This window comes from Plutella xylostella, chromosome 12 (assembly GCF_932276165.1).
Source record: "Plutella xylostella chromosome 12, ilPluXylo3.1, whole genome shotgun sequence".
Taxonomy (NCBI): Eukaryota; Metazoa; Arthropoda; class Insecta; order Lepidoptera; family Plutellidae; genus Plutella; species Plutella xylostella.
In genome coordinates, this window is record NC_063992.1 from 2,771,482 (window position 1) to 2,790,437 (window position 18,956).

Below are 18,956 nucleotides of genomic sequence, written 5' to 3' on the forward strand. Positions count from 1 at the left end.
TACGTGATCACAGGGGTAGTCAGGAATAACCCGAAAATTAGCCACCCTTTTTCAAAGTAATAGCACGTTGTTTAAAATTTATAGTTACCCAGCAAGCTCTATTTTTGTAATTTATTTTCAGACAGTTACAATCTTTTTTACTCGATACTTACAATTTACTAATCCTGTATCTCCAATGTAACACAAAACTATCTGTAAGACTAAGCTGTGCAGTTGAATCTTTTTTTTTCCTTTACTCTGCACAACTCAATAGAAGTAAATCCCTCTCCAGGCGGGATTAATTCCCGTACTTTGTCTCGTTAACTTCCATTATTTACTTTACACAGCGACGTTGTACACAACAATAACGGTTATACCTATGCCTATCGCTTTCAGATTCCGCCGGTTGATTTATACCAGAGTTTACCTCTAGTGTGGGCTCTATAAATTCCCGTACACTTCCCCTTTAATACGGGTGAACCGTCTCAGTAAATCAGGGCTCTGGCCTCTAAAATAATGTACTGGACGTACGAAGATTAACAACATGCGCACTTTTGTGTCGGCGACCGAGAAATATAGCTTGTAGTGTCTGCGACGACGTAGTTGTAACCTGAATTCAGATGAGCTTTCATTTTCTATAGCTATTCCCGCGAGCTTCGCTTTGCCTTAATTAGTTTTTCCGTGGGAATTCCGGGATAAAAAAGTAGCCTATGTTCTTTCTCAGGGTTTAGACCATATGTATACCAAATTTTATTCAAATCCGTTCATTAGTTTTGGCGTGAAAGAGTAACAGACAAACAGACAGTCACACTTACTTTCGCATTTATAATATTAGTTAAGATTGTAAGGGATAGACGAATAGATAAATCCAAAATACATAGTTAAGCATTATGAGATGAAGGGAATCATGTGATTACAGGTTTGAAAAGTGCATTTTCACACTCTGTGTATAATTGACGGGAAGCGGTGGTGCAGGGCTCAGGACAAGTTTTATGCAAAACAGTGAGCTGAGTGGACTCTACAGGGTGCTGAGTTGAGTTTTTCAAGAGGCTCACGGAATGAGTCCTGAAATCTAGTCGAAGAATACATACATGCTACTAGTTAGTTTAGGAGTCAGGGCTTCACCTTTTAGGCTAAGTTTTTATTACACAATAAAGTTATATTTATGTTTATCCGTGTGTGACGGTCGAATGGCGTAGTGGTTAGTGGCCCTGACTGCTATGCCGAAGGTCCTGGGTTCGATTCCCGGCTGGGGCAGATATTTGTTTAAACACAGATATTTGTTCTCAGGTCTTGGATGTGCCCGTAAAATGGCAATAGGCCCGCCCCCTATTACATTGGGACTAACATAACACTCTGGCGAAAAGTGGGTGCAGCAATGCACCTCTGCCTACCCCGCAAGGGAGTACATTAGTACAAGGCGTGAGTGCGTGTTTTTTTTTTTTTTTTTGTTATGTTTATCCCCATTGCTGTAATCCCCGAAGGGGTAGACAGGTCACTTGTGTGATAGTTGTAGAAATCCGTTATAAAATTTTGTTCTCTTGTTAGTGCGTAACGTTAAAAAAAATTATAAAAATACGCATTAAAAAATATTATATGAATCTAAAAATCAAACTGAGCTGAAACATAGACCTGTACTCCTATTATACTATGTATAAAAAATGCTCAGCATCTACAAAGAGAAAAGATTAATATAGTTTAATATACAAGCGGCTTCACAAAGATATTTATATACAAAAAGCTGGGGTCGCCCCAAGGAGATAACGGCGAATGTAGAGGGCAAAGATCGCGGTATAAATCATCGGAACGGCCGCAAAAACACCACCATTCAGATTCAAGATATACAGTGGGTTTTTGTCTGCGTACACAATGGCCAAAAATTCTTGGCAAAACATACGCGATACGTTTGCGAAAAAATGGTGCGCGCACAACGTTACATGTAGGCCCGCATACTAAAACTTTGTTTTTTTTCGTTTGTAGGTAGATTGTAAATTTTCGCGCTTGTTGCCGGGGTTCAAGCATTAAGTCTCGCGTTTATACGTAAATTGCTATCACTTCTCTGACACAATGACATAATTATTAAATAAAATTAATAAAATAGTTAACGATACTATCAGACGATATCTGTTTGAACGCACCCTAACCCTAACATGCCAGAAAATCCAACTTATAGTACCCGTGCTTTTCTCTCGAGTGAAAAAAAACACAAATATACACACAAGAAACTTAACTAAAGCCATAACTTATTTGGACCCCTAAATTTATACAGTCGCGTGCAAAAATATCACCTTGCAAACTTTTCTACTTATCACGTCTAATGATTTCGAAAAGAAAATTTACTTAGTGTAATTTTAGCATTAGCCCATTTGAGCCATGCTGCTTTGGAACTCGACTCTTGGAGTTTTGCGCCAAAAAAGTCCCGTCGAAACAAACTTTGTCATTTTCAAATGTTATAAGATTAGACTCTGAGCCACCTACTTCAGAATTCTTTAAAAGGGATGTCCTGCAGTAAACAGATTTTAGGTTATATTTTAGGTATTTATTAAATTATGTAGTTCATGAAAATTTGTAGGTACTATATTTTTTTCGATCTGACGTTTGAAGCAAACATTTGGCCAGTCAAGTAGTGGCATTATTATCTTACCCTCAGGCACATAATGAAAGGTTTTTCCCCAATGTACACTCCACTGATGAGTGATGAGTCTAGGCTTAACATTTCTTGGACATCCACTAGACTCAAAATTTACTATGTTGTGATGCCAACCGCCCATAGTGTAAACAGCATAATTTACTGTTCAATAAGTACAGTAGTGAATTAAGTTATTTGACTATTTAGTGACAAGTAACCAATGGATTACTATAACTGTTAACCTCTTAACTCTGTATTAGGGTCAATTCACATGTATCAAAATTTATGCCCGACCGCACGGCATCGTTGTGGTGTGGTTGTGGCTGTGGTGTGGTTGTGGTACGTGTGAATTGACCCTTATACTTATACAAATGCAACTCAGGCTTTGGCGACAAACACAAGTGACAACACAACACTAGCTCGAGTACCTTCGCGTCGGCCACGTGAGCGTTAAATATAAAAGTGGGGAGAGAGAGGGAATCTCGGAAAGTTTTTAACAAAACTCCACCTTCACACACCTTTAGTGAAAATTTCTCGAACCTTTATAAAAGTTTTGGGAAGTTGCCACACCTGGATGTAATCCTGATGGAAGGACCCGGCGAGTGCACGAAAGAAACGTGACTGAAAAATGAAAGGTGGTTTTACTTGTCAGTGTTTTCACGTAAAAGAGGGAAGTTAATAAATTTTATACTGTGGCACAGTTAGCTAATGCGTATTTTTAACAAATTCGGGTAAAGTATTCAGTATGCTAAGTAAGTTGTTTCTGGACCTAAGCTCGGCTTTTGACTTCGTGGATCACAAAATCTTATTAAAAAAATTAGAACATTACGGAGTACGAGGAAAAACTCTAGATCTATTAAAGTCCTACCTACAAAATAGAAAACAGTTTGTAGAGATCAGCACCATAGAAAATGCTTCTGAGGTGCTTACCAAGTCAAAACTGATTAACGTCACTCGGGGAGTACCACAGGGCTCAGTGCTAGGACCAATATTATTTATTGTCTTCACTAATGATTTGTTGGATCACATCGATAGAGCTATGCCGGATGCCAAACTTGTTGTTTATGCTGATGATACAAATGCTGTAGTTTCAGGGAACGATTTAGAGACTTTGGAATCTAATGTCAATAGCATCCTTTGTGCTTTTTCTACTTGGTTCAGCGTAAATAATCTAAAAATAAATACAGCAAAAACCAGTGCATTACTCTTTAAAACTACTGCAAGAGATGATGAGACAATTGATATCGCGTTAAATGGAGATAAAGTAGAAATTGCCAGTGTAGTGAAATTCCTGGGAGTGTACATTGATTCTTCACTGAACTGGAGGCATGAACTCAATGCATTGGAGAGTTCTATAAGTTCTTCATGCTATGCACTTAGAAGTTTACGAGATGAGATAAGCGAAGACCAGCTTAAGATGGTATACTATGCCTTGATAGAGTCGAAGTTACGTTACAGCATAAAACTATGGGGTCACAGCTATGAGTACAACACAAGGAAGGCGTTTGTGTTGCAAAAAAGAGCTATCCGTACCATTGCCCGTATACCACAGATGGAATCTTGTTTGCCAATTTTTAAGAAACTTGGTATACTGACCGTGCCAAGTTTGTATATACTGGTTCTTCTTAGTGGTCTAGCGAAGAATATTCACTCGATAGAAACGAAAGAAGAAAGGCTCATACGAGAAAGCACCAGGAGAAAAGATCTTCCAATTAAATTTTCACCACATCTATCAGTGACGAAACATTCCGCATCGTACCAAGCCATAATATTTTTTAATAAGTTGCCCTCAACACTAAAAACTAAAATAACCAAAAGCTGTTTCAAAACCGAACTTAAGACTTTCTTATTGAAAAGGTGCTTATATGACATTAATGAGTTTTGATTTAATTTATTGACATACTTATGCATTTAATTTTATTGACTTTTGAATTTTTGTGTACATATTTCTGAGATTTTAATTTTATTTTATTGTTGTAATATTAATTTTGAGTGATTAGATTGTGTGTATTGTGGATGTATAATTTTGTAGATATGTGATGTGTGATGTATATTTATGTTTAGTTTTAAGAATTTCAAACACAATTTTTTTTGTTTATGAATAAATGAATATGAATATGAATATATGAATATATGAATATATGAATATGAATATGAATAAGTATAGTGATTACACGTTACGACAGTGTAAAAAATACTGTCAGTTTCACACACGAGAAGCACAACTTAAGTAGAAGCTTGAGTAGAATTATTAACAGAAACTGAGCCTTAATCAAATTTCATATACCAACTCTATCGTTTTAAATACAAGCATGTTTTTGTTTTACTTAGCATAAACATTTGTAAGTCCGTTATTGTTAAAAAGTTCCCCTATCCAAGCCCCACAACAATCATTTAAATACAGTTATTATTTTCTTTTATAAATGATGGCAATCTAACATTTTGAAGGGTGATTTTAAGGGCATAGCGAAAACAAGGTAAACTGATAAAATTTATCCATATAATATTGTATATTATATAAAAAAAAATTGTAGTTTGTTTTTTTATCTTTTCCGTTTTGATGAAAAACACAGAACACCATTCGAGAACCTAACCTAAACATTAAAATTGGCATCCCGAAAAAGTATACTGTATACAGGATGATAGAGTTTAGTAGTGTCCGCAATGTACTTCGGTATTAATAACATAATGCAGCATTTCTTTTAACCTCACTGTAAAAACTATTTCGAGAAACAATGGCAGCGCGGCGCTCTGTACCTCTCGCCTCGTTTATTAAATGTCATTTTTCAGAAAATGTTTATAAAGAATGACTCTTTGGTCCCCAACCTTTTATGTTTCCCCGCGCACCTTTTAAATAGAAGACGCTTTGGAAAGGAACAATATTAAACGCTACGAGACATTTAATTTAAATAAAAAAATTAAAAAACCGACTTCAAAAAACCACTAAAATGTAAGAAATAATTTAAGGTTTACACAAATTCTACTCGTATGTGACAGTACAAATATACCTAAGCAGGAACTGTTCTCTTTTGATGTTGGTGCGGTGACAAAGTAATCTGAAGAAATATGGCACCAACTTCAAAAAAGAACAGTTCCTGCTTAGGTATATTTGTACTGTCACATACGAGTAGAATTTGTGTAAACCTTAAATTATTTCTTACATTTTAGTGGTTTTTTGAAGTCGGTTTTTTAATTTTTTTAATTATTATTTTATTTTATAGTTTTTAGTTTATTTGCAATATTTTTCAATCAAAAGTAAGGTGCAAATGATACCAAAAAGTCCTACTAATCAATACGAATCATTCAAGCCTAAACACGAAATAGTTGCTATATACCGTTGAGGAGTTCCCCTGACTGCCTTCCGTTTCCATTATCAGATCAGCTCAAGGTCACTATCATATTTTTTTGTTATAAGAACTATATTTACATTCTTAATTTCATTAGAATCGGTTAATATGTGCCCAAAATGGAAATTCATACCCTGTTTTTACCCCTTTACCCACCCTTGGGGGTGAGATAAAATTCTGAAAAAAAAATGGGACCACCTGGGAGCTCAACCCAATACAACAAAAAAAGAATTTTCAAAATCGGTCCATAAACGGCGGAGTAATCGGTGAACATACATAAAAAAAAATATAAAAAAAAAAAAAAAGATCCCGACGAATTGAGAACCTCCTCCTTTTTTTGAAGTCGGTTAAAAAATACATCAGTTGAAAATGGCCGCTATGTTTTTTGAGATGTTTTAGGCAGTATACCTACATACTTATGTTCTTTATTTATTAGATAGATAGTAATCAAAGAAGAATACGAAGTATTATCGGTGGCAATTACAATTTCCTTGATTTTCAGTAAGTACTTACTTCATTCATTATTAGGTATGTTTTCCTTCTACAAGATAAATTACTTTTTTAGCTTTCAAATTGAGCAATTATTTGAAGCCCAACTTTATTAATTATTTCAAATCTATCTGTCCCTCATAACTTACTCATAACTTGGTCCCTTCTTATCCAGTATTTTTATGAATTCTTGGAACTTGTGTATTGTTTCATGTAGGTATAATAAGTGCGTTGTATGTATGAATCATACATTATAACCAGGAAATGGATATTTGATTGATTTTGCCTCCATCGTCCAAGACTGATTAACTCCCGACGATGTCAAAAATGGTTTGAGTTATATTTTTTAAAATTTTCAAATATTACATACTTGGAGGTCATCAATGTGGAATTCCCCATTTCTTGCAAGAAATTATGACGAATATTTTATGGGGAGATATTTATTTAACTTTTTTAAGACACCTGTGATGGTTATTAATTGTGTTCATGCGATGATTTATCGGTCATTAATTATTTAGAAATAGAGGGAAAATATTAAAATATTTGGTTTACTTATGTATAAATAGATATTCTTTATTTGTACACAAAATCATGGAAAACATTAAAAAAAACTTAATCTAACATATATGTACGAATGGCGGTATTATATTGTAGACTTAAATACTGTTATTAATTTATTAAACATAATTAGAAATTGAATTTTATAGATGATGATTTGCTTTTTCCTTCTCACAGCCAATTATTAACATATTACAGCCTTCCTACTCTCAAAACTCTGCATCTAGTCATCACTATTCTTTAACAAACTATAATTTCCCTTTAACTTTGAATTCGGCAAGTACGTGTCCCGGTCGGCACTATCAATTTGTGCCCAGTATTTAGCCCGTCGAATGTCGATTATCAATTCGCGTCGCCGTCCCGCCGGCTAGTTGGCTGTCAATATTAATTTAGTTTGCGGCCACGGGAGCGACTGCCGTGATTTGTCGCCCGCCCGCCGTTGAAGGGCCGAACTTCGTGGTCCGAATACGTAATCAGCCCGCTAGTTTGGACTGCGATTTACTGAGCCGCCTCGGCTTGGTGGATCGCGAAGAATAAGAATGCAAGTGGTGAAGCCCTTGGGTTATTAAAGCTTGGGTTCATATTATTCGAATATAGGGGTTACTAAACTTTATTTCTATGTATACCTCGTTTCAGCTAAGATGATAATATTCCTGTGACAGCTCACAATTGCGAAATCTGTGTCAATTAATTACATTTAATTGGATAGGATACGACGCATACGATAAGATAAGATAAGATATCATTATGGGATATCTCTTAAACCGCAAAACTCAAACTGTCTCCATAACGTCACAGGCACCATTTTAGCTGAAATTAGGTATACTCATTATAATCGATTTCCACTAGATGAAGGAAGCGTCAAGTTGTAAATCATGCAGGTATATCGATCATTCACTTACGCCGTTGTTTGCTTTCAGATTTCACACAATTCATGGGGGACGTCGAGATCCAAGATTTCACGATGATGCCGGGAGGAGCCGAGAGGTGAGCTCATTTCATTCATTTATAATACTTTATAGATATGATTTTTTATGTATTTTTTCTATAGCTATTCTGTCATCTCATGGCCACCGGCTTCCGTTTTATATTTGAAAATGTTGAATGCCACTTTTTACGCCACTTTGGCATTCAAATATAATATATTGCAGGCGGAGGCCACTCGAAGCGGCCTTACCACGCATATTTCTCCCCATTGATACGCGCCTCGTCATCCATCTTGTTAGGGTTTTTTTCGCGTCCCTATTTCTTCTCCGTTAAAGTGCAATATCATCAAATCACTGCAAAAGAAGTTCCATGATTTGGAGGGATAAAATATTACAAGAGAGAGGTTCGTTTCCGCTCCGGCGGGGGAGGAAGAATAATTAGGGCGGAGCCACACTGAGCGCTAGTCTGAGCTTGTTTATTGTTTAATTTCAGTTGTTCATTCGGAATTTGTGGTCTTAATGCTAATTTTCGGAAGAAATAATAAACAGAAGATTTCGTTGCATTTAAATTGCGTTAGCGTTTCTGGAGCGTGATTTGAATATTTTGTTTATGTACTTTTTAAAATACTTATTCATGTTTACATAATGTGATACAATAATTAATATAATAACATTGAGATATTCTTACAAATTCACGTAATATTTATAATATATTCTCAATTCAATAAAATATAAACACACACAATAAGCTGCCACTACAGCCTGAGCCTATAATTTGGGTGGTAGCGGGCGTCTTGTGCCGAGTCATTCAATACGTATTTCATGGTACGTCAACTCGCAAAATGATACTCGCAGAAATATGATTGGAGGAAACGTACGAATGTATCATACGAGGGGGTCTCTAGCTAACTAAAAACAATTATTCCGAGAACTGCTGCGCAATCCACGACTCTATGTTGTTGTATTATAGATGCCGATTGTACGACAGCTCTCGTTCAATCGTTTTTCTTCAGTATAAAGTAACCTTCCAGGGACGCAGTATTGTCGAAGGCGATTAAGACATGGATTTAGTTCAGCTAGGCTATCATAGAGAGGAAATGTTTTTTTTTCATGTCCAGAGGAAATGCTTCTACATAGTTTTTCTGGGAAATCAGCAGTTTTTCTTTGCCATAATGTGTTTTTATTAGTTTATTGCAAATTGAGTAAAATAAACTGAAGGAGACTGAAGAATTCACAAGAAAGTTTTAAGTAAGACATGGTTGTATAATAATAATAATGTAATAAATAATTAATTTACCATATCGAAATCCACATTGTGCTCCAATATATTGCATTAGTGATTGAAGGTTTAAAAACTAAGGAGCTCTGCCACAATAAAAGCTTCCAAAACACATAAACGCGGATAACCTACACTTCAGTACCATGCTGTGCCACACATCTGCAACTATACCCAGCTCAGCTTGTGACAAAAGCAATCGTCGTCACACACCCGCACTCGGCACTATCATCTAACGAAGGAGCAGTAAAAAGAAGCCAGGCAGTATTGCCTATTGATCGGCACGGCCACGAAGCCGGTTCAAGTAACAGTGCTTAGGTGGCACCTAATCAAGCCTGCAGGTAATTTTGCAGAGCTACCCGGCTCTGATTGGTTATCGACCCAGCTCTGTAGGGATGCCGGTTTTGTTTGTGTGTGCATTTTTTTTCGGTTACGTGCGGTACACGGAAGTTTTGAGTTTTTTTTTTAAGTTAAACGTTGTGAAGGTTTAAGGAATATAATTGCAATGGATTGTTTGTAAAGATAAGTTAAGTTATTTGATGTACATACATCATTATTATTATGATAGGCCATTATTGATTATGATAGGCCAGATAGAAATGCGCTCATTCGAATGTACTAAGGACTGATGAACTGATGACTGATGATTCAATAGGATTGATGAACATTTATATACCTAGTTAAGTATTACATATACTACCAATAGCTTAAGATTAGGGAAATCATTATTTTTATTCGTGGATTGAACTGTTACGTATACCTAAAAAGTACCTACTTCTTCTTCGTCACGTTAATTAATTATCTTTGGGAGAGTGATTTTCATTAATTTGGTCTATATTTGACAACCCTAATATAAAGTGTACGGAATAGAAAGTTATTACAAGGGAAAACTAGCAGTTATCGATGTTTCTAAGTATTTTGCAAGTAAATAATATTACCTAGATTGTTTATGAATAAACACACCGTGATTTTATACAGGTTGTATATAGTAGGTTTACTTATATTGTATAAACGTACTAGAATTTTCCGCATTGCCTTAAAAAGGTTTCCCGTGAGAGATTCTGGATTAAAAGGACATAAGTACGTAAGGTAATGTATAAGGTCTACCGAACTTCCAAGTTACTACGTTACATTAAAGTACTTCTAATGACTTCAAATTAGTAAATATAATAGCTGATGTTCAATTGTTCATTTGTTTAATGAACAAGCACTATTAGAAGCGTTTTTGTTTTGTTTTGACTTATTTTTCTTCACCGACCTCCTCACGGCGAAGGCACAACCGCTTCCTCATCCAGCCAGAGAATTATAGAACTAAATTTCAAAAATAGGAGTTCCATTTTCAAAAAAGCCGTCGCCAGTACCATTGAGCTCGTTTGTGAGCCATCAAAGCGCGATTTGGAACGCAGCTCGAGTGTGTCTGAGGGCCCTCTACAAGTTTATTTATGAGTAAACTTGTCCACGGCACTCTTGAGAATGTCCGCCGCTGATGTGGGGCCTGTGTGATGTTTGATCTTGCTCAGTCGTTGGTTTGTTTTATGTGTAAGTAGGTTTTTTTTGTTGAAATAGGTAGCTGATGTCATTATCTCACCTTTATACAATAACCGTATCCAGCATAGTATAGTGACACACAAAATTTTCAAGAATATGTATGAATTTATCAGATTTGCAATATATCAGATTTGGCGTCCGATCCGCACCATCACAGTACAAAAAGTTACTAAAATGTTTGATTAGTGCCGGTATTAGTTTTAATAGATAGATAGATGAGCATGAGCAAAACGAAGAAAAGATTCAGTCCGAGCAGTCCGACCAATCGGGCAACCTGTTGCCCCCCCAGTCAATCATGCTCCGCACTTAGTAGCAGAATTATGTTGCCTTGAGGAATAGTAGGTAAGAATAGGTTGGCTTCTATCGTAGACTGAGACCCGACGGAAAACGGTGTGAAAAGTAAAAAAAAACACCGGTAAATCATGTTTCTTTTTTATTTAAAGGATTAGTTTAAAGGATTTTTGTTGTTAGTAATTTATATGGTATTTTTTAAAGTGTTGCTGAAATTTGATAGGTTTCAGATAGACATCCAGAAGTTACGAAAACCACCAGATTACTATAGCAATTGAAATATTCATTAGCAATTTATAAAGAAAGAAAGAAAGAAAGAAAGAAAAAACATTTATTGCCACATAATCGGGAAAACACAATAAAACACAAATACAAAAATTAACTTAAGATTAAAAGGTGGCAAAAGGACAAACTCAGCAATGCTGCGAGTTATACCTCGTATAATCTATGCAGCGCTGGTTTTCAGTATGCCCTGAACTTAGGTGCTAAATTATATACTTATTTATATTATTATTATTTATATGAAAATTTCTATATCATTTCAAAATCCCTTTCAGGTGGCATCACAAAATTCTACCTATTCCCAATAAAATATTAATAACGACACGTTAGAGATACGAGAATAAAAGACCATCATACTAATTTGTTATTCCAACATACATTAGTTATTCTATTCATTACAGTTTCGGGCCATAATCATTAAAAGTTTGGTAATGTGAGATAGCTATGAAATTCTATTTAATTTACGTTAGGGAGTACTATTAGTGATAAATATTTAAAAAAAAATTAATTTGGATAGAACTTATACTTAATGCCTAATAAGAATATGCAAATTAACGAAAAAAACTGAAACCAGATGACAAGACACATCATTAAAATAATAAACGTTTGTTAATAAAATAATAATTTAAAAAATAAAAAAACCGACTTCAAAAAACCACTAAAATGTAAGAAATAATTTAAATTCTACTCGTATGTGACAGTACATATATACCTAAGCAGGAACTGTTCTTTTTTGATGTTGGTACGGTGACAAAGTAATCTGAAGAAATATGGCACCAACTTCAAAAAAGAACAGTTCCTGCTTATACTCTTATTTTTAATCCCGCGGAATTCTGACAGTTATAAATTTTTGACATGTCAGATATCACAAACATTTTTTGGCTGGGTACTTTTGTCAATACGAGTTTGAACATCAGCTGTTGTATCCGGACATTTTTCTATAGTATATTTTTAAATATTCAGAATGATGGTCTTTTCGTTAGGCGCAAAAAAACTACGAGGACGTTTATTTCTGGAAGAGGGAAAGTCTGACTCTTGTGCTCTGCCAGATGAGGCTGCTTCCCGGGAAGGGCCAGGCCAAAAATCAACTAACGATCACAACGCGAAAGATCAACAATAAAAAACCGGCCAAGTGCCAGTTGGACTCGCGCACTGAGGGTTCCGTACTAGTCTACTTACCTGAGATATTTTTCCTTTTAATGTCATAATTATGTACATCTATACAAAATATCAGCTTGATAACTTTAACAGTTTCTGAGAGAGCGAAAGAGTGGCGACAGACAGACGGACAACAAAGTGATCCAGGTACGGAACCCTTAAAAAGAATAGTAACAATCGGATCAATCGTTTCCGTGATATTCGTGGACAAACATACATACTAATAACAAGCATATAAACATACATACATAAACATATAAGTACAATAAAATTTTGAATATTTCTTTATTAGCCCAAATGGATTGTCATATTTGAATATGGTGCAGTTCCAATAATCTTACATACATACCGAACATATTATATTAGTATGTACTTACCGAATTGAGAATCTTTTTTTTTAAATCGATCAAAAAGGTTTACTATCCCTGAATTTAGTAGGAAGTGATGCCATGCTAAAGAATAAAATAAAGTAATTAAAACTAATTCTATACATGGGTCGTGATCGTGAGTCGTGATTCTACTTTAATATTATAAATGCGAAAGTTTGTGAGTACATGTGTATTGTGTATGTATGTAAGTATGTGTGTATGTTTGTTACTTCTTCACGTCAAAACGGCTGAACCGATTTTAATGAAATTTGGAATGGAGTTAGCTGACACCCTGGATTAACACATAGGCTACTATTTATCGCGGAATTCCCACGGGAAAACTTATTGAGGCGAAGCGAAGTTAGCGGGAACAGCTAGTATTGAAATATTTGTTATTTTTGTATTAATTCACTTGAGTAAGTAAATATTTAGATTTATCTTCTAGTATGAAAACATTTAAAAAAAAAAATGCCCAGAAATGGATCCAAATTTTTATTTTTTTCGGTGAAGTACTTTTTTACTGGCATCACTTATGAAATGTCAGAATTCCGCGGGATTAAAAATTAGACTTAAGGTATATTTGTACTGTCACATACGAGTAGAATTTGTGTAAACCTTAAATAAAAAGTAAGTAAATATTTAGATTTATATTCTAGTATGAAAACATTTAAAAAAAAAATGCCCAGAAATGGATCCAAATTTTTAATTTTTTCGGTGAAGTACTTTTTTACTGGCATCACTTATGAAATGTCAGAATTCCGCGGGATTAAAAATTAGACTTTAGGTATATTCGTGCTGTCACATACGAGTAGAATTTGTGTAAACCTTAAAATTTCTTACATTTTAGCGTCAATTCACACGTACCACAACCACACAACGTCGCAGCGACAAAATGTGGTCAAGCTGTGGTTACGTGTGAATTGTGTGACAGCGGCTTTTTGCAGTTGCGTTGTGGCAGCGACAAAATGTCGATGTGGTTGTGCTGTCGCTGTCTTTGCGATGTGGTACCCACGTGGTCGTATGCAGTTAATACGGAGAACAGGTTGCCGCGGTGCCACCGCCGCGTGGCGGCGTTGCCGTTGCGATGTGGTTGCTTTGTGGTTGCGATGTGGTTGCGATGTGGTCGTATTACACAGGTGGTCGATGACAGCGGCAAAATGTGGCACGTGTGAATTGGATTATTCATTGTCAATACAAAATATACGCCCGACCACACCGCGTGGTTGTGGTGTGGTTGTGGCTGTGGTGTGGTTGTGGTACGTCTGAATTGACCCTTAGTGGTTTTGAAGTCGGTTTTTTTTATTATTATTTTATTTTATAGTTTTTAGTTTATTTGCAATAATTTTCAATCAAAAGTAAGGTGCAAATGATACCAAAAAGTCCTACTAATCAATACGAATCATTCAAGCCTAAACACGAAGTAGTTGCTATATACCGTTGAGAAGTTCCCCTGACTGCCTTCCGTTTCCATCATCAGATCAGCTCAAGGTCACCATCATATTTTTTTGTTATAAGAACTATATTTACGTTCTAAATTTCATTAGAATCGGTTAACATGTGCCCAAAATGGAAATTCATACCCTGTTTTCACCCCTTTACCCACCCTTGGGGTTGAGATAAAATTATGAAAAAAAAATGGGACTACCTGGGAGCTTAACCCAATACAACAAAAAAAGAATTTTCAAAATCGGTTCATAAACGGCGAATAATCGGTGAACATATATTTAAAATATATATATATCCCGACGAATTGAGAACCTCCTCCTTTTTTTGAAGTCGGTTAAAAAAATGACTGAAAACAAGACTTCATAATATTCTCCTACGTATAATCTACTTTAGCTAGCAGCTGTGAATTCCGGCACTAAACTCAATTTCGTGTTAAGAGTATTAGCAATAAAACTGATTTATTACTTGCTAGTTCGTTGAATCCAAAAAAACCAAGACTTGTGAAAAGTGCATACGAATAATTTTGATAAATGATCAACAATCAATTTTTAACCTCATAAGGGAGGTCTAAACAACAGACTTTGAACCGATTTTGTAGAAACAAGGCGTACATAGAACAACTAAACCCAAAACGCAGACCAACGCGTCAAACTTCAGCACCTATAGTTTTCGGTGAACTCGTAAAAACAACGTAATAACAATATGAGGGGACATCTCACACTTGAAAAAAGTCGGCTTTACAATACTAAACAGAGTAATCAATTGGAAAGTCGGCATGCAGCGACCTCTTGTACTTAAATTTGAAAAAGTTGGCATAGTACGGTAAGTTGAATGAAATTTTGTAAAAGTCTGCATGCCTAGATCACTAAGGCCTTGTTCCACAATGTCTGGTTAGTGGCTACCTGTGAGATAAAATACATGCTGTCACTGTCAAAAAAATAATAACAGAAAGTGACAGCATGTATTTTATCTCACAGGTAGCCACTAACCAGACATTGTGGAACAGGGGCTAAGTATTTAATTTTGAGAAAGTTGGCATAGTGCAATAATTTGTATCAAATTTTATATTAGTAGACATTTTGCAGAAAGTGTGCTTTCAGCTACTAGATCGGTCATCCGACCCCAAACTAGGCAGAGCCTGTAATATGGGTCTCGGGCAGCTGATAATTTTATCTTACACAAATACATAGAAAGATGCATTATAATTATACTTAACAACACCCAAGACCTGAGTACAAATGTCTGTGTTTAAACAAATATCTGCCCCAGCTGGGAATCGAACCCGGGACTTTTAGCACAGCAGTCAGGGTCACTAACAACTACAGCATTCGATCGTCAACGTGTTACAAATAGAAAATTGGATTTGACACGGATATTGAGCGCACTGGAGCTGTCGCCTCGCCTGGCGCGTGGCGTCGCTGCCGTCGCACAGTGGATCGAATAAATGGGGACGTTGGACATAATCTCAAAAAAGTAAGAATTATAATGAAAAACTAAAAATACATTCGGATTCTACAATTTAATGACTTCATGACTTGTAAATTATTATTTTTTTCCCTTAAATTTTTAATTACCTAAAAAATATATCAAAGAGCGGACGTTGGGCACACTGTTTGTCGTCGTACGAATGAGTTTTTAGTTTTTAATAATGATACTTGTTTTTAAACCTCTATGTCCAACGTATCCCATACATTCGATCCAATGTGCGTCGCCGTCGTCATGATTGAAAAGACAAACTGACTCGTTCACAAATTGAGTTTCACAGTACACCGCGCCAGGTACACAACCCTGCAATAGTTGTGATGCAACTAGTATTTAGAATAGCACCGAATGGAATAGAATATGTCTTTATTGATCGCCAAAATAAGCAAAAAGAGAAAAAAAAATTGTTGCGAAAGTTGTACGGAAAGGGGATGACTCATATTGAATTCGAATTTTCTTTATTTATTCGTGTGTCTATAGATCTAGAACTAATCATCACAGCTCTAGAAATGTAGGTATCCAGAGTTTTAAAATATAATGCACCTTCAAAAATACCGTAACAAAGATATAGATTAAGTGCGTCTAGTAAAAGAAGTACCTAACGATAACGTCAGACCGCACATGATATAAATATGGCGCACTTTATTATGTAGGGCACTTTACGTCAGAAGGGTTTCGTAACTCAGAAATCCCAATGGGGGTGCCATTTACCTGCCTTCCGTTAGAGCTTTCGTACAGACACAGTCTGGGTCAAGTCATAGTTTACTTTTGTGAGGGCTGATTTTTCAACAGTCAGATAAATGTTATCTGAGGAATAAAATTGTAGCTGCCACTGTCTAATACAAACAATCAGTCGCGACAGCATCAGAATTATTCCTCAGATAACTTTTATCTGACTATTGAAAAATCAGCCCTGAGTGATAAAAAAATCACTTGTTGATTTTATGCTGAATCTGATATGGAAGACGACATAACAAAAGTAAAGGACATGCTTCTTATAAATAAACCAATTTATCTGGTCCAAACCATAAAAACCTTTGGATGGAGCCTTTACATAGTTGGTGTGTAAAATTTTGTGTTTAAAATGGCACGAAGCAATAAATTGCACACGCGTGGAGTAGTCGGTTGCTAAACAATATGTTATTTCATCCCGGGCCGGGTGTCACTAGACAGTGTACAATTATAAACGTGGCCGTCTGGCCACCTGTGTCCTGGTGCCGTATTCCTGATAACTGGTTTGGTTTCAGCGATCGTTAAACGAAAGTTGTACCTAAATAGGTACATAGTTTTACACGAACCCCATCTCTTGGGCCTCTAGTACACTTGTCCAAAATTAATAATGCACATGCAGATCTTCACAACTAAATCATTAAATCGTAAGAGCCTTAAAAAAACACTTGCATTTTGCACCTTGTTCGAAAGAAATAGGAGTCAATATCATGTGTCACATAATCGAAAACAACCGATCTGTCAAAGATTTCTATGCGCATTATCAATTTTGGAGCACTGTACGGACTTTGCAATTTACGAAAACGAAAAAAGTTTTTTTTATGTCATCTGCCTACATAACCTGTCAAAAGTTACCTGATTATTTCCGCTACAGGCGCCACTTTGTATGCGAGTTTATTTTTTTATTTTTCGACAAACTATCAATCCTGTACTAGACATCCTGTTAAAATCGCGCGATGTTATTGGTACCTACGTGTTATGCCGCGTGATTGCTATTGGGGCAAGAAAGAGCGGGGTTCGAATCTTACAACGGCAACATACCTAACAAAATTTGTATTGGTCATTTTGTTAACCATTTTGTTTTTCTTTGATGATACGATGGCGACGACGCTCAAGCGGTGAATTCGAGTAAAAACTAGGTTCAGTCTCAGATATGTTTTACTAAGAATCCACTTTATCTCCGGCAATGCAACGCAGAAATGAAATATGTTGCCGGGAATAGGGCACCTGTGCTGTTGTCATGCAGTGTTTACATCTTTACAGTGAGTACAAATTTATTGAGTGCAGAGTAAGGTACCCTTTAAAGGTACTGGTGTAGTGGTTAGTGACCCCGACTGCTAAGCCGAAGGTCCTGGGTTCAAAAAATTCCGTCCGTAGACATATCAGCTGTCCGATACCCGAATACAGGCTCTGCCTAGCTTGGGGTCGGATAGCCGTGTGTGAGATGTTATATTATATTATTATTATTTCAAAATACACTTTTGATAGTTTGTCGATAAGTTTACATAAACTTATATAATTTGGCTGAACTATCCTTGATTTAGCCACCGCTTCCATTAATTATAATGTTTGGGAACAAAAAAAAACACGCAAAAGTTATATTTCTTCCTAATTTTATACAGGGACTGAATTTTAATCAAACTGAATATGAAAAATGGCTGAGTTCTAAATCGTAACTTTCTAAAGTATTTTTAAATAATACCTAACATTAACAAAATATGTCATCCTGTCTGCTCAGGCTAGCTCTGTAATCAAGTAAGTACATACATTATTTTGTATTCATTGTCTTTTATTAACTTAGATAAGACTGATATGACGGCCGAATGGCGTAGTGGTTAGTGGCCCTGACTACTGAGCCGAAGGTCCCGGGTTCGATTCCCGGCTGGGGCAGATATTTGTATAAACACAGATATTTGTTCTCGGGTCTTGGATGTGCCCGTAAAATGGCAATAGGCTCGCCCCCTATTACATTGGGACTAAAAATAACACTGGCGAAAAGTGGGTGCAGCAATGCACCTCTGCCTACCCCGCAAGGGAGTACAGTAGTACAAGGCGTGAGTGTGTGTGTGTTGTGTATAAGACTGATACTCATAAACCTAATTTAACAGATCATCATTGGTATGTAAGTAAGTTCTACCGAAAAATAACCCTTCACCTCCAGCCGGAAGTAAATAAACCGCGAACCTCAAACTTCGTTTACAGCATAAGGGTCTCATCACATATAAGCGTAACGTAAACGGATCGCCTTTTTTTCTTCTATCAACCGGGCATTCACGAGCTCGCGTTCTACTGGTTGACAGAAGAAAAAGTGGCGATCCGTTTACGTTACGTTTATATGTGCTGTGACCTTAAGGGCGCCTTCAAATTAGTCGCAAACTGTCGCGCTGCAGCAGCGCGACTGCAGCGCGGCAGCGCGACTGCAGCGCTGCAGCCGCGCTTCTGTCTAAA

The 18,956-nt window shown here is 36.3% G+C and overlaps 1 protein-coding gene across 7 annotated transcripts in view; it reads left to right on the forward strand.

Annotated features, from left to right (window-relative positions):
- The window catches only part of LOC105388446 (CUGBP Elav-like family member 1), a 262,076-nt gene that overhangs the window by 46,357 nt on the left and 196,763 nt on the right, over positions 1-18,956 (forward strand). For all 7 annotated transcript variants that reach the window (XM_048624510.1, XM_048624511.1, XM_038119470.2 and 4 more), the window contains exon 3: positions 7,923-7,989. In XM_048624510.1, the coding sequence (XP_048480467.1) occupies positions 7,937-7,989 (53 nt within the window). In that variant the 5' untranslated portion in view covers positions 7,923-7,936. The remainder of the gene's footprint in view (positions 1-7,922; positions 7,990-18,956) is intronic.